Source organism: Canis lupus, chromosome 1 (genome assembly GCF_003254725.2).
Source record: "Canis lupus dingo isolate Sandy chromosome 1, ASM325472v2, whole genome shotgun sequence".
NCBI lineage: Eukaryota > Metazoa > Chordata > Mammalia > Carnivora > Canidae > Canis > Canis lupus.
The window spans coordinates 115,974,126-115,988,330 of record NC_064243.1 but is presented as its reverse complement, the minus strand read 5'-3'; the positions used below and the strand labels follow the sequence as shown (position 1 = coordinate 115,988,330).

Genomic DNA, 14,205 nt, shown 5'->3' with positions numbered 1-14,205 from the left:
ATGCCTCTCTCTCCTTGGGACTTTCTCAAAGTACCTACTTTTGCTCTTCAGAAGCACAAGTAACAACCAAGTGTTGTGCCCAAGATCGCGAATCCGAGAAACCACCGAGGAGCCGACACCGATGCAAACACACGAGGGTTTATTTACAAGCTCAAGCTTGGGTCCAAGTGTACCCGACACAGCGGAGCAGGGACTTGGACCCTGAGACTAAGAGGCGTAGCAGCTTTACAGGGGCCAGCGGCCCATGGGATACACAGAAAGTTGCAGTCATGTCGGTCCACACGCAGGTGGCCGATTGAATTACATCTTACCCTATAGTATCCATTTGAGCTGGCCTATTACTTTGGTCAGAATTGGCGAGGAGTTTTGGCAGGCACAAAGCAGGGTTACATTGTTATGAGCCGATTTCTGATTAGGGTGTGCCCAGCGGCTTGACTAGGGTGGGGAAGCGCCTTGAGCAATAAGCAGGTTATGTGGGGTCATACAGGAGGTGGCAGGTGTAGCACAAAATGGAATCAGTCCTGCTCTGCTTGTCCAGGGGTAGGGGATTTTTGTTAAATTTCCTGGGTCCCACACCAAGACATTTACTTTTACTTTGGTGATAGCAGAAGGACAGAGTTGGAGGAATCAAGTAGACCAGGTCAGTCTGCCAGCTTGTCAGAAAACAGAAACACTTGTAATGCTTCCTGCATTTTGAAACACTTTCCCCCTTTATTTTGTTTTCAAATTACAAAAGTAATGTATGTTGTAACAAGTAAAACAATGGAAAGATATATAAATTAAACAACTGCTTATTTTCCCCTTCCCCCCCACCAAAGTAACCAATGTTAATTAACACTTGGCTGTATATCCATCCATACTTTTCTTTGTTCATATAAACATACATGCATATATATATATACACATACAGGGTTCTTACTTTTTTTAAAAAAATAGATTTATATACATTATTCTGCAATTTTCCCTTTTCACTTAACAATATACCACAAACATCTCCACAAATTAGCAGAGTTCTAGCTCCCCACTCAAATAACTTCACTTAATCACACGTCTGAGATATAATTGGTTCATTTATGTAATTTTTTTTCTATTTGGCTTTCATTTTCCCTGACTCCCTCCGAACCAACCTGCATCACCCACCTCCCCCCAACCAAATGTATACTCTTCAATACTTTTCTTCATGCATAGAAAAATCATACACAAACACATATGAATACATGTTTATCATTCATCTAGAGGAATTTTGTCACTGATTTAAAAAAAGAGTCGTTTTTATACACTTGTACTTTGCTTTTTTTGCTCAAGAAAACATTGTAGACTTCTATTCAAGTCCACTAGCATGGTTTAATTTGTCCACCTTAATGGCTAAACGCTATGGAATGCATATACTAGTTTCTCCCCTCTTCCAATTTCCCTATTGATGGGCATTTATTTTGATTCTAGTGTTTTATTGCAGTAGGAACAATTTTATAATAAATACATATGTTCATCCATCCTTTATATATTGGGGTTTTACTTCTAAGAGAAGATTTCCCAAAGTGGCATAAGTATTTTAAGTTTTAATAGATGTTGCCAGATTGCTTTTTGAAAGAGCTCTAATGATTTATGTTTCCACCAGCGGAGTGGAAGAACAATCTTGGGACAGCAAAAAAGCATTCCTATTTCTTGTCAGTTTGACTGCGTACTGTTATCTCATATTATGACTTTAATCTGTATTCCCCAATAATTACCAAGGCTAAACATTTTTTGATGGGCCCATCATCAGCCACTTGGATTTGCTCTCTCTACAACTTGTCTATTCATCTTCTCTGCCATGTTTTGCCACTAAGTTATCTCTTCCCTGTCAAACTGAAGAGCACTTCTCTGACTGCCTTTGCAAATATTTCATCCAAAATTATAATGTACTGACTTTGTTGATGGCACCTTTTGCCATACAAAAGATCATACATTAATGTAGTCAATTTTTTCCTGTTATTTGTGTTTTTTGTTGTTGTTGTTTTGTTTTTTAAGTAGGCTCCATGTCCAGCATGGAGTTCAGTGTGGGGCTTGAACTCATGACTGAGATCAAAACTTGAGCTGAGATCAAGAGTCAAAGGCTTAACAGACTGGGCCACCACAGCAGCCAATTTTTAATTTTTAATAGCTTTTGAGTATTCTGTGTTGGTAAAGTTAATCTCTCCAATCCCTACATTGTACATATAGTCTCCTTTCATTTTCATTTTATTATTTAAAAAATTTAAATCTTAAATCCACCTGAATTTTTTTTAAAAAACATGGTTGGGGCCACTAGTCTAATTTTACTTCCTTCCCGATTAAAAGCTAATTATCCCAGAATTCTTTTTAAATAAACTATTCCTTTCCCCTATGGTTTGAAATTCTACCTTTTATATATGAGAAAGCTCATATATATTAAAGTCTATTTCAGGATTTTCTATTCTGTTCCATTGATGTACTTATTGACTCCTTTGTCAATATTTTATTAATTTAAAAAAAGTGTTACTTCATGTTATGTTCTGACAACTGGTATGAAATTTTCTTTTTCACACTTTTCTTGTCTAGATTGTTAGAACAAATGTTCTTCCATATGGGCTTTAAGATCATTTCCCATAAGATTAAAAAAGAAAAAGGCACAGACATTTAGTGTATTCCAAAAGAAGTGCATATAAATTATTAGATGTTTACAGAGAGTAGCTTTTTAAAAATATTTTATTTATTCATGATAAACACACACACACACACACACACAGACCAAGACAGAAAGACAGAGACAGAGACACAGGCAGAGGGAGAAGCAGGCTCCATGCAGGGAGCCTGATGTGGGACTCAATCCTGGGACTCCAGGATCACACCCTGGGCCAAAGGCAGGCGCTAAAACGCTGAGCCACCCAGAGATCCTGAGAGTAGCTTTTAATTTCTATACTGTCATCTCAAAAAATTATCTTTTAACTCAAGACAATTACAAGTCTCTTCATTTACTGATTATACAATCATATCATCAGTAAGAAGTTTTACCTTTTTTTTTTACTGTTTACACCAATTACTTAATTTTATTTTCTATTGCTTTCATTGAAAACTCCAAGACAATATTTAGTAAAAAATAGTAGTAAACACCCTCATCTCTAATACTACTAAATTCTTCAACCTTCAAAAAAGTTTTAACATAATAAATGCTATAGAATTTTGGTAAAGATACTCTTAAGTGGTTACTATATATTTTTTATTAGGTTTATACTATATATTTGATGATTGGAAATGATTGCAAAATTTAATTAAATACCATTTCAGCATCTACTGATGGCAATTTTCTCTTTCAAACTGTTCATTTTATTGATGTATTTCCTATTATTGGATTGGCTCTGTATTCTTGCAATAATTCTTACTTGGTCATTATAATATATCATTCTTTAAACATCCTGCTGAATTATATTTGCTATTATTTTTTTTTTTTAATTTTTTAAAATTTTTATTTATGATAGTCACAGAGAGAGAGAGAGAGAGGCAAAGACATAGGCAGAGGGAGAAGCAGGCTCCATGCACCGGGAGCCCGACATGGGATTCGATCCCGAGACTCCAGGATCGCGCCCTGGGCCAAAGGCAGGCGCCAAACCGCTGCGCCACCCAGGGATCCCTATTTGCTATTATTTTAATTTTTGTTTCTAAATTCATGAATAAAACTGGTTTGGGGTTTTCTTTTTTCCACTATTTTTATTTGGGTTTGGTGTTAAAACTTATTCTGACTTCATAAAATAAATTGAGGAACATAGTCTATGGGCTGTAATTTTCAAGGAGCACTGGTACCACTCTTTAAGAGTTTCTAGATCTCAGCTGAGGTCTCAATCTCGGGGTCATGAATTCAAGCTCCATGTTGGACTCCATGCTGAGCATGGAGCCTATGAAAAAAGTTAGATGAAACTAATTACGAAATCATCTGGGACTGGAGTATTTTCAATCCTACATCTTTAATCACTTTTCCAAACTCAATGGTAATTGTTCTATTAAGTTACTACTTTTTTAAAAAAAATATTTTAAAAAAATATTTTATTTATTTATTCATGAGATACACACAGAGAGAGGCAGGGACATAGGCAGAGGGAGTCCCCGTGGGGGGCCCGATGTGGGACTTGATCCTGGGACCCCAAGATCATGCCCTGAGCCAAAGGCAGATGCTCAACCACTGAGCCATCCAGGTGCCCCAAATTTCTACTTCTATTGCAACTTTTCTAACTTACATTTTGCTAGAAAAACATTTATTTCCTCTTTTAAAAGCATGTTCTTCTAGAGTTGTAAGAAGTATCTCTTATCATTCTTTTAATTACATCTTTATCTGTGATTATGTTACTTTTTTCCAAGTTTTTATTTAAATTCCAGTTAGTTAACAAACAGTGTAATATTAGTTTCAGATATAGAATTTAGTGATTCATCACTTACAAACAATACCCAATGCTCATGTGATTGCTTCCTTTCTTATTCTTGATCAGGCATTTTTTTTTTTTAATTTATGATAGTCACACACAGAGGGGGGGGGCAAAGACATAGGCAGAGGGAGAAGCAGGCTCCATGCACCGGGAGCCCGACGTGGGATTCAATCCCGGGTCTCCAGGATCGCACCCTGGGCCAAAGGCAGGCGCCAAACCGCTGTGCCACCCAGGGATCCCTTGATCAGGCATTCTTATAGGGAGGCAAATCCTGAACAATGTGGCCATTTGTTTTATTTGGATGACATGGCAGCTCAAGGAAGTAGACTTTTTTCAAAGATTGGAAAGATGAAACAACTTGTGTTTTTGTGCCCAGGGCATTCACAGGGAAACTGATAGGGAAGAAAAGTGGATGTTGCTGAACTAGTTTGCAAAAAGAAAAATTTTCCTTCTTTGGTCTCTGCATGAAACATTTCTGAATTATAAGACTCATATAAACAGTGTCTCTCCTACTCATTTGTTACAAGGCATGTTAAGCAAGACTAAGAAAATAGAAGAAAAAAAAGAAATTAGAAAATATGCACAATACCAGGGCTACACTACTTTTTGTCAAATAATGGCTGTGCTGAATAATCAAGTTTATAGTATTTTGCTCATCCAATATTAGGCTGTGAAACTATTCTTTAGCTTCGGCTTTTCAACATTAACAGATGTTATTATCATTATTTTTTATATTGTTAAGACACTGAAAGACAATGGTGATATTTAGAGTAGAAAAGTTTGATGAGTGGCATTCTACATAGTATGTGACACATGTGTTTGTTATTCACAATTTACATTAAATTCACATTTACACTCCCAAAGTATAAATAATGCTTATTATGTGGCTAACTGTGGAATATACCATAATATACCAATTCTCTTCACATATATTTTATATGCTGTTGTCATCCCATTAACATATTTCTGAACTTCATAAGCCAAAGTGACCATAAGTGATGTTTATGTTTTATAAAGTATTTTCTATAATCTTTGTATAAAAATTTCTATCACAATTAGAACATGACTTCACTTATGGTAAAACATCTTGCCCAAATTCATTAAATCAATGAGATTTCTCCTAAAAATGAACACCTCCACATATAATTAAATAGGATACCTTGCTTAACGCTTTCTCACAATTATTAGGTTTTAATTCCTATAGGCATTCTTTCTGGCATGAATTTTCTGATGTCTACTAAGGTTTGGCTTCTGGTAAAAAGCTTTGCCACATTCACTGCATCCATAAGGTTTTTCTCCTGTATGAGTTCTCCAATGTTTATTGAGGCATGACTTTTGGCTAAAGGATTTTCCACATTCTCTGCAACGATATGGTCTTTCTCCTGTGTGTATTTTTCGATGTACATTGAGGTATGACTTCTCACCAAATGATTTCCCACATTCACTGCACACAAAGGGTCTCTCTCCAGTATGTGTTCTTTGATGTTCTCTGCGGTGTGACTTCTGAGTGAAGGCTTTCCCACAAAAAAAACATTCAAAGGGTCTTACCCCAGTGTGAATTCGCTGATGTTTAATGAGAGTTGACTTATGTGAAAAGGCTTTCCCACAGTCAGTGCATCCATATGGCTTCTCCCCCGTGTGACTTCTCTGATGCCTAATGAATTCAGACTTGTAGCAGAATGCTTTCCCACACTCACTACAGACATGGGGTTTCTCTGTAGGTGGAACCCTCTTACGTTTGTATACAAGAGAATTGGTTACTGCTGGTTTATACATAAGTGCTGGGTTGTGGCTGAAAGCTTTCTCGCAATGACTGCATTCCCAGAGTCTTTCTCCATTAGGTCTTCTATCGTGGTTTGTATGCTGTAACAATTTCCCACATCCACAGCATTCATTTTGTTTTTTTGAATAGTGTCTCTTAAAACTAATCAAGTCTAAATTATGGTTCACATTCTTTCCACAGGGGTCCCAGTTACTGGGGTTCTGAATGGATGGAAAAAGATTAGTGCTCAGAGTTGATATTTTCCCAAACTTACTGTTTTCATGGCTTCTTTCCTTGGGCAAGGTTTTCTTGCTGATGAATGCACCTTGTTTCAAAATCATGTCTTGTCTTTTCCTCTGGACATTAACTTGACAGATGTTTTCTGGAGAAAATACAGCAAACCTTTCTTTATTCTATTATTATGATCTAGAATAAAATTACTAGAGAAACACCCTAAGAATTTAAATGATGCACAGTATATGAAAAGAAAGCATGAACCATAACTAAATGCAAGGAAAGGTGTTGTACAAGTAGAGAAGATTCACAACACTGGCACAAATGAAATGGAGTATGTCAGAGTGTATACAAAGAAGTAATTCTGAGGAAGATTGGATATTGTAGAGTCGTAGTTGGCAAACATGTTCTTAAAGGGCTAGAGAATAAATTTTAGGCTTTGTAGGCCATTTGGTCTCAGTCAAAATTACTCAACATTTCCACTGTATTTGGGGTACATAGTATGTAAATATAAGGACACTAAGGACACAGCTGTGTTCCAACAGAACTTTATTCACAAAATCAGGTGGCCAAACTAGAGTCTGTGGTTTGTCAATCCTGTTACTGAGGTGTCATATAGCACCTTGCTATTCAATGTGTGGCTCTTAAAAGAGGAAAAAGGTATCTGATAGCCAGGTTACAATGATTTCATGAAGGCTGATGAGCACAGTTTATTGAAACAAAATACACCCCATGGCACCAGAGTGTGATGGTTAAGAGTACTTGTTCTGAAACCAGACCACATGGGCTCAAATCTCTGTTCGGTCCCTTAGTTTGCTATATGTTCTTAGATAAGTTTCCTAACATTTCTGTGATTGTTTCATTTGTATATGGGGTAACAAAGGCTGGATAGCTCACAGGTGTTGTAAGGACTGAATAAAAGGATGTATGTAAATGGTTGAGAACAAATCTGGCATAGAGTGAGCACAAACTGAGTGTTCACCAATAATTCTAGTGCTTTGCTTCTACTACTATTACAACCAAAGTGGATGGAAGGTGAATGGTGGTAATTTCAGAGACATCATTTTGGGGAGAAGCAGGAAAATGACTTGAATGTCTTTGGGGTTCATCTTTAATTCAATTATGTGATTACAACATGGAGCATAAGTGGCACTAACAGATGTGGGAAGAGATAGCAATGATTCTTCTTGCTAAGTCCATGACTTGTGGAAAAGTAGGAAGTTCATGGGCATCCTTAAGAGTAGGTTACCAACACTTGGAGTACCATGAGTATTGTTGGGATATTTTACAGAGCTTATGGGAGAGGAAATTATTCTGAAAGTTAAATGAATGTGGTTAAGATGGGCCAAGCTTAGTCATCTGCTTTCCTGCCCAGGTTACCTGAAATTCAGTACTTCCTCCTCTTGGACTTAAGGAAACTAAAGGACTTAGGGATAACTAAGGGATTAAGGAAAGAATGGGAAGTGAAAGTGTGGGTACGGCAGGCAGGTCTAGGGCATTTTACTTGGAAACTGTGAGAACAGGAGATAGGAAGGAACCAACAGGAGTGGGAGAACAACAGAAACTTACTTGTAAGAATGCCTGAATGTGAAAGAGAAGGTTTACTGATAACTTTAAGAGAGGCCAAAGATTCTAGAGAAAGGGCAATGGAACAAGAACACAGGAGAGGTAAGATGAGAAGGAGAAGGAACATCTGGATAAGGAGGTGGGGTGCATGGATTTTGAAGGGTCATCAAGAGAGCTAAAGCTCTCCGAGAAATGTCTCCAGTTGCCTGCAAAGCTCTAAGGCTTTTGAGAACTGGACTCTGAATGAAATCCAAAAGGTGCTAGCCTCTAAAAGTGCCTCTTTTGCTACATTTATACTCACCCTGACAGTGGCAGCCTGAGCATGCTGCCTCACAAATCCATGGTGCTTCTTCCTGCTCCAGCTTGAGGATCACATATGGTTTAGTGCCTTCATAACCTGTTCCAGGGAAATGATCCAGGCCTTGGGCTGAGCTCCTTGGTCTTCAGGGCCACTCAGGCAGCATTAAAGGCTGCACAACAGACATTGTACTTGGGAGAAGACTGTACACACACCTCATCCAGAACCCAAAAGGAATTAGTAATTCAGGACCACTGAACCTCAAGCCAAACTCACTAAGGCAGCACAGTGTAAGAGTTAGGAAAGTGGACTGTGCAGCCAGACTGCTGGGGTTCAAATCCTACTCTGGATTTAGGTGAGTGACACTGGGCAAGTTACTTCACCTATCTTCACCTTCACAATGAATTCCAAAGTGTGTCTCTGTTTCCAAATGTGGAAAATAATGGTACCAATAGTACCTACCTTGTAAGGCTTTTAGGAGAATTCAAATAAGTTAATATTTTAAAAGTGGCTGAAATAGTGTCTGGCACATAGGAAGTATATGGTACTACAAATGCTCTAGGTACCTCAGTTAATTTTAGCAACTGAAAAAGGAAGGATTATTCAAGCATAATCTAGATTGTGTGGCGGAGCTGTTCTTACCCACTGAGACAAGGTTGCTGTAGGTCTCCAACATCACATCCCGGTACAGCGCCCTCTGGGCAGGATTCAGCCTGTACCACTCCTCTTGAGTGAAGCCCACTACCACATCTTTGAATGACACAGGTCTCTGCTGAAGACGAAATGACATTAAGTCACATGGGAAAAATGCAGCCAGAGGTGGATGGTATAGAGTGTTTATGCTCCTAGGTCAGAGTTTATCATGATCATTTATCTATCTAGAATGCCTCTTACATTCCTGGCTTTGGGCTTTATATGGTAGGAAAAATAACAATCACATTGGAACCCACTCTCATATACACTTTGAGTCAACATATATTAATTAAAGAAGACTTGTGGGGGGGGGGGGGGGGAGAAGACTTGTTCTGTGTACCCTAGTGAGGGTTGCTGGAGACATAGTCATGGATGGTTCCTAACTCAAGCTCTCACAGCCTGGCAAGAAAGCAATATGTAAAGCCATCTAGCTGAAAGTATAAGAGCTATGGTGGCAGGACATCTAGGTTACAGCATTTAGAAAAGTGTGAATGGTCCATTAAATGTTTCAAGGTCTAGCAAGGTGTCAGAGCTGGGGGATATTGAAGCTGAGTCTTCTCTATAGAAAGATGGAGAAGCTGTAATCCTTGCAGCGGGAGTAGCATGAACACGGGAATGGAGAACAGTGACTTTATGGGCTGCGAGGCTCTTAGTAACAGGAGTATACAGGGGACTGATGAGAGTGATGAGATGATGGATTTTAAGACAATGGAAAATCAGGGGAAGATATGTATAGAAAGCACATTCTATGAGGCATGTGGTGAGTTTCTTGCACTCCATGTCAAGTGGTACAGTGGTAATTCTAAGCAGACTGCAGAGTTAAGGACAGATATTGTATCCCTAGAGTAACCACTAAAATCATGGTGCAGAGGTGTACTGAAGTAAATGAATTCCAAAAATACTCATTTAATCCACACAAACACACACATAAGAGAAAAAATAAAGGAACAAAAGCACATGGGACAAACAGAAAACCAAATACTAAAAAGATATATAGAAGTCCAACCATACCAATAATTATATTCATATTAAATGACAGTAAATTATAACATAAGTTAATCTATGACTGAACACTCCAAAAGGCAGAGATTGTTAGGCTGGATAAAAAAGCGACGCCTGTAAGAGATACAGAACTCACACATAATTTGAAAGTGAATGGATACAGAGAGAAATGTGGAAGGTGACCTGGGGAGAGGTAAAGAGTGTAATAACGCGGTGGAATAATAGCAGGTGGAACACCGTGTTCACAGGTGAGACAGTAACAGTGAGACAGCAAAGGATCATTGTAAAGAAGAGCAGAGTCTGCACTTTAACTGGGTGTGGGGAGTAAAAGAGGGGTAACAGTAACACCCAACTCTCTCAAAGCCAACTGGGTGATGGTGGTGGTAAATCAGACATAAGAACCAAACAGCAGAAGCAAAGAGGAGGTGTTGTTAGACATGTAGGGACACATGGGTGGAGACACTTAGCACGCAGCAGGATGGACATATGAGTCTTGTATCAAGAGCAAGATCAGGAAGGGAGCTAAAGCTCTGGGAACCACCAGCAGAGAAGTGGTAGCTAACATTGTCAGTGTGGGATTTCTCTGCAGGGAGACAGGATGAGCAAAGTGCCCAGGCCAGAGCTCCAATGGACACTAATAGATAGCTATAGATCCAGAGAAGGACCCACAGGTACTAACCTGAGGATGCCTGTGATATTGTGATACATTAAGAAATATACATTTTGCCTTCCATCCTGGTTCCTGGAACAGAGCTTCTTAAACCCTTGTAACTTTGTAATAGTGGTAATAGGAGTGTCTTTTGTTATTCCTAACAAGCCCCAGTCAACAAAATAAGAATTTATGCTAATGACAAGGAGGGGTCTGGTCATCAGAGAAACTAACCAATGTGATTAGAGGGTTGGAACTTCCAGCATCCTTCCCTACCACCCAGCCACTGGGGTGGGTGGGCGGTACCAGAGATTGAATAATTACCAATCAATGATTCAATCAACAATGCCTAAATAATGAAAATCTCATGAGGGACACCTGGGTGACTCAGCGGTTGGGCATCTGCCTTTGGCTCAGGGCGTGATCCCAGAATCCCAGGATCCAGTGCCACATCAGACTCCTTGCGTGGAGCCTGCTTCTCCCTCTGTCTGTGCCTCTGCCTCTCTCTCTCTCTCCCTGTCTCTCATGAATAAATAAATAAATAAATAAATATCTTAAAAAACAATAAATTGAAGAAAGTTCTGTGAACCTTTATTTTTTTTTAATTTTTTAATTTTATTTATGATAGTCACACAGAGAGAGAGAGAGGCAGAGACACAGGCAGAGGGAGAAGCAGGCTCCATGCACCGGGAGCCCGACGTGGGACTCGATCCCGGGTCTCCAGGACCGCGCCCTGGGCCAAAGGCAGGCGCCAAACTGCTGCACCACCCAGGGATCCCCTTCTGTGAACCTTTAAAAAATAAAGAAAGAAGATCTCATGAAAAACTCAAGAGCTTCCAGGTTGGTGAATACATCTGGGGAGATGCACACCCTAAACTCCACACAGAAGTTCATGTGCTCAGGACCATTCTGTACCTTGTCATCCGGCTTTTCATTTGTATCCTTTATAATAAACCTGTAATAGTGAGAAAAGTGTCTCCCAGAGTTCTGTGAGTGATTATAGTATATTTTCAGAACTGAAGAGGGGGTCATAGGAACCCCCAATTTATAGCTAGAAGTTAGAAGTCCAGGTGACAATCTAGGATTTACAATTAGTATCTGAAGGGGAAACAGTCTTGTGAGACTGAGTCCCTAATTCATAGGGTTTGTGCTAACTCCAAGTTGAACTAAGTTGTAGGACACCCAGTTGGTGTCCACAAAGAATTAGAGAATTGGAGAATTACTTGGTATAGAGGAAAAAACTCCCCTATTCCTGTGAGTAGAGGAAACAGTACCTACGATAGATCTTCAAGTGACTGTAAAGAATTGAACCTTGCCCAAAGAGAGGTCTCATCTTTACACTCAGCTCCTGAGAGTTATTCTCTAAGCCCCTGGAATGTTCTGCTTGATATGTCTGTCTTTGTCTACCTAGGAGCCTTGGGCCACATGAGATAGTCTAGTAATGTGATTTCTGGTGGGGGCTTTGGGTCACAGGCATCAGGTCAACCTCAGGGGAGGCTGGTACATCTCTTTGAAAAATGTGGGGTCTTTCAGTGGCACCTGAGCAGTGGCCTAAGCAGATGAACCTGAAGGCAGGACCCAAACCAGAGTAAAGCCACAGATGCTGGCACATGAGACCCTAAGACCCATACAAAGACCATGTATAGGAGATACCAACCAGATATACTCTCTGATGCCAGAATAACATATCATGATAGTGGAGAGAACAATCAGGCTTTTATTACAGAGCATGGGGCCTGGCTCAGTTGACAGGCTCTGGGTAGGTATTTCCCAAATACAGCTAATTGGAGTGGGATGGGATGGGATGGGATTGGATGTGACAGAACATAACAAAATAGAAAAGATGTAATTTGGTACCCAAAAGGCCATGCCATTTTCACCAAACACAGGGATGAAGAGGAAAGAGATTGAAGAAACATTAAGGTTGTAAAATTAGCATGACTAAGTGACTGAGTATGAGGGGGGAAGATGGGGAGAAGTCAAGGACAAATCTCAGGCTTCTGGCTTGCCCAGTGGTATGGTACCATCTCCTGAGATGGGAAACTGGGGCACAAAGAAGTCCCAAGACTTGTGCAAGGTCATACAGATGGTAAGGACTGGAATTCAAACTCAGTAGTCTAGTTCTAAGTCTGTGCTCCTACCCAGTATATGCTGTTGCATTGAACACAGAAGAAGGGGCGAAAGGTACAGTCTAACTTAGCAGAACAATCAAAAAGCATCTTCTTATTTCAGCCTCAGCAAAGTCACCTGGGATGTTGGCCAGAATAGTCTTAGTAAAGTGGGGAGAGAAGACGTTAGACTCAAGAAAAAGTAAGAAGGGGATCCCTGGGTGGCTCAGCGGTTTAGCGCCCGCCTTCGGCCCAGGATGTAATCCTGGAGTCCCAGGATCGAGTCCTGCGTCGGGCTCCCTGCATGGAGCCTGCCTCTCTCCTCTCTGTGTCTCTCATGAATGAATAAATAAAATCTTAAAAAAAAAAAAAAGAAAGAAAGAGTAAGAAACAGGATATGGAAACATGAAGATCAGAAGTCACTGCAGGAGATGAAGGAGGTTAGGGGAGAAAGGAAAGGACTTTGTGGTTTGGAAGTGGTGACGGTTTCTAGCGCTGGAGGCACTGACAATGGTTGTAGGGACAAGGGAAGAGATCTGGGAAAGGGGAGAGGATGGGTCTCCAGAAAAAGATGTCCTTGCTGGAGGGAGGGCTCCAAAGAGGTGGAAATACAAGAACCCAGGGGCTAAGGGGGAGTCTCATCAAGACACAGGGCCCTCCATCATCTTAAGATGGTGAGGGTCGGGCTCTCTGCATGGAGCCTGCTTCTCCCTCTGCCTGTGTCTCTGCCTCTCTCTATCTCTCTCTCTGCACCTCTATGAATAAGTAAATAAAATCTTAAAAAAAAAAAAAAAAGATGGTGAGGAAGGTAAGGGGAATTGGGAACACTTCACACTGAGACTTGGTAGGGAATAAGATGTTCAGTTTGCTGCCAAACTAATAAAGATAGTTAAGGGAATGATAGTAACTTAAATAATAGACAGCTCTTCTGTTCCTCAGTCTAGCTCAAGGACACAGATACCCTGGATCAAAATCAGGACTTCCATACAAATGGAGGAAGCTTCTTGTCTGCTGCTCCCTTCAAAAATAAATAACATTTGTGTTTTCACCTTCTTCTAACTTAGCATTTTATTCCATTACATATATGGGCTGCAAAGCATAGAGAAGTTGGAACTTCCTGTAACTCTCATACAGATGAAAACACTATCTCATCATTGGGAAGCTAAGGCATGATGCTTTTGGTCACTTCAAAACCCCAGAGTTCTGTGGGGCTAACACTCAACTCCAAGGGAAGAGCTGAACCACTGTAGAAAACATGCTTCTGCATTTGTTCATTATCGTTTAGATTTCTGTCCTCTATGCTAGTGCTTCTCACACTTACAAGAGCATAAGGACCACAGAGAGCTTGTTCAACACAGATCTCCAGGCTCCACCCTCAAATAACCTGATTCGAGCAGGTCCGGGGTCTAGGTCTAGACATTCTGTATGTCTAACAAGCTCCCAGGAGAAGCCCATGTCCTGCGACCACATGGTTAGCA

General features: G+C 40.1%; 1 protein-coding gene across 10 annotated transcripts in view; it reads right to left on the bottom strand.

Annotated features, from left to right (window-relative positions):
* The window catches only part of ZNF793 (zinc finger protein 793), a 36,273-nt gene that overhangs the window by 6,395 nt on the left and 15,673 nt on the right, over window positions 1-14,205 (bottom strand). For 6 of the 10 annotated variants that reach the window (XM_025421726.3, XM_025421727.3, XM_025421733.3 and 3 more), the window contains 3 exons: window positions 8,918-9,047; window positions 8,279-8,374; window positions 123-6,559 (listed from right to left, as the gene is read on the bottom strand). In XM_025421726.3, the coding sequence (XP_025277511.1) occupies window positions 5,607-6,559; window positions 8,279-8,374; window positions 8,918-9,047 (1,179 nt within the window). In that variant the 3' untranslated portion in view covers window positions 123-5,606. Of the gene's footprint in view, window positions 1-122; window positions 6,560-8,278; window positions 8,375-8,917; window positions 9,048-14,205 lie in introns of those variants that run through there. The other 4 variants (XM_035704037.2, XM_025421730.3, XM_025421734.3 and 1 more) reach the window with 3 other exon arrangements.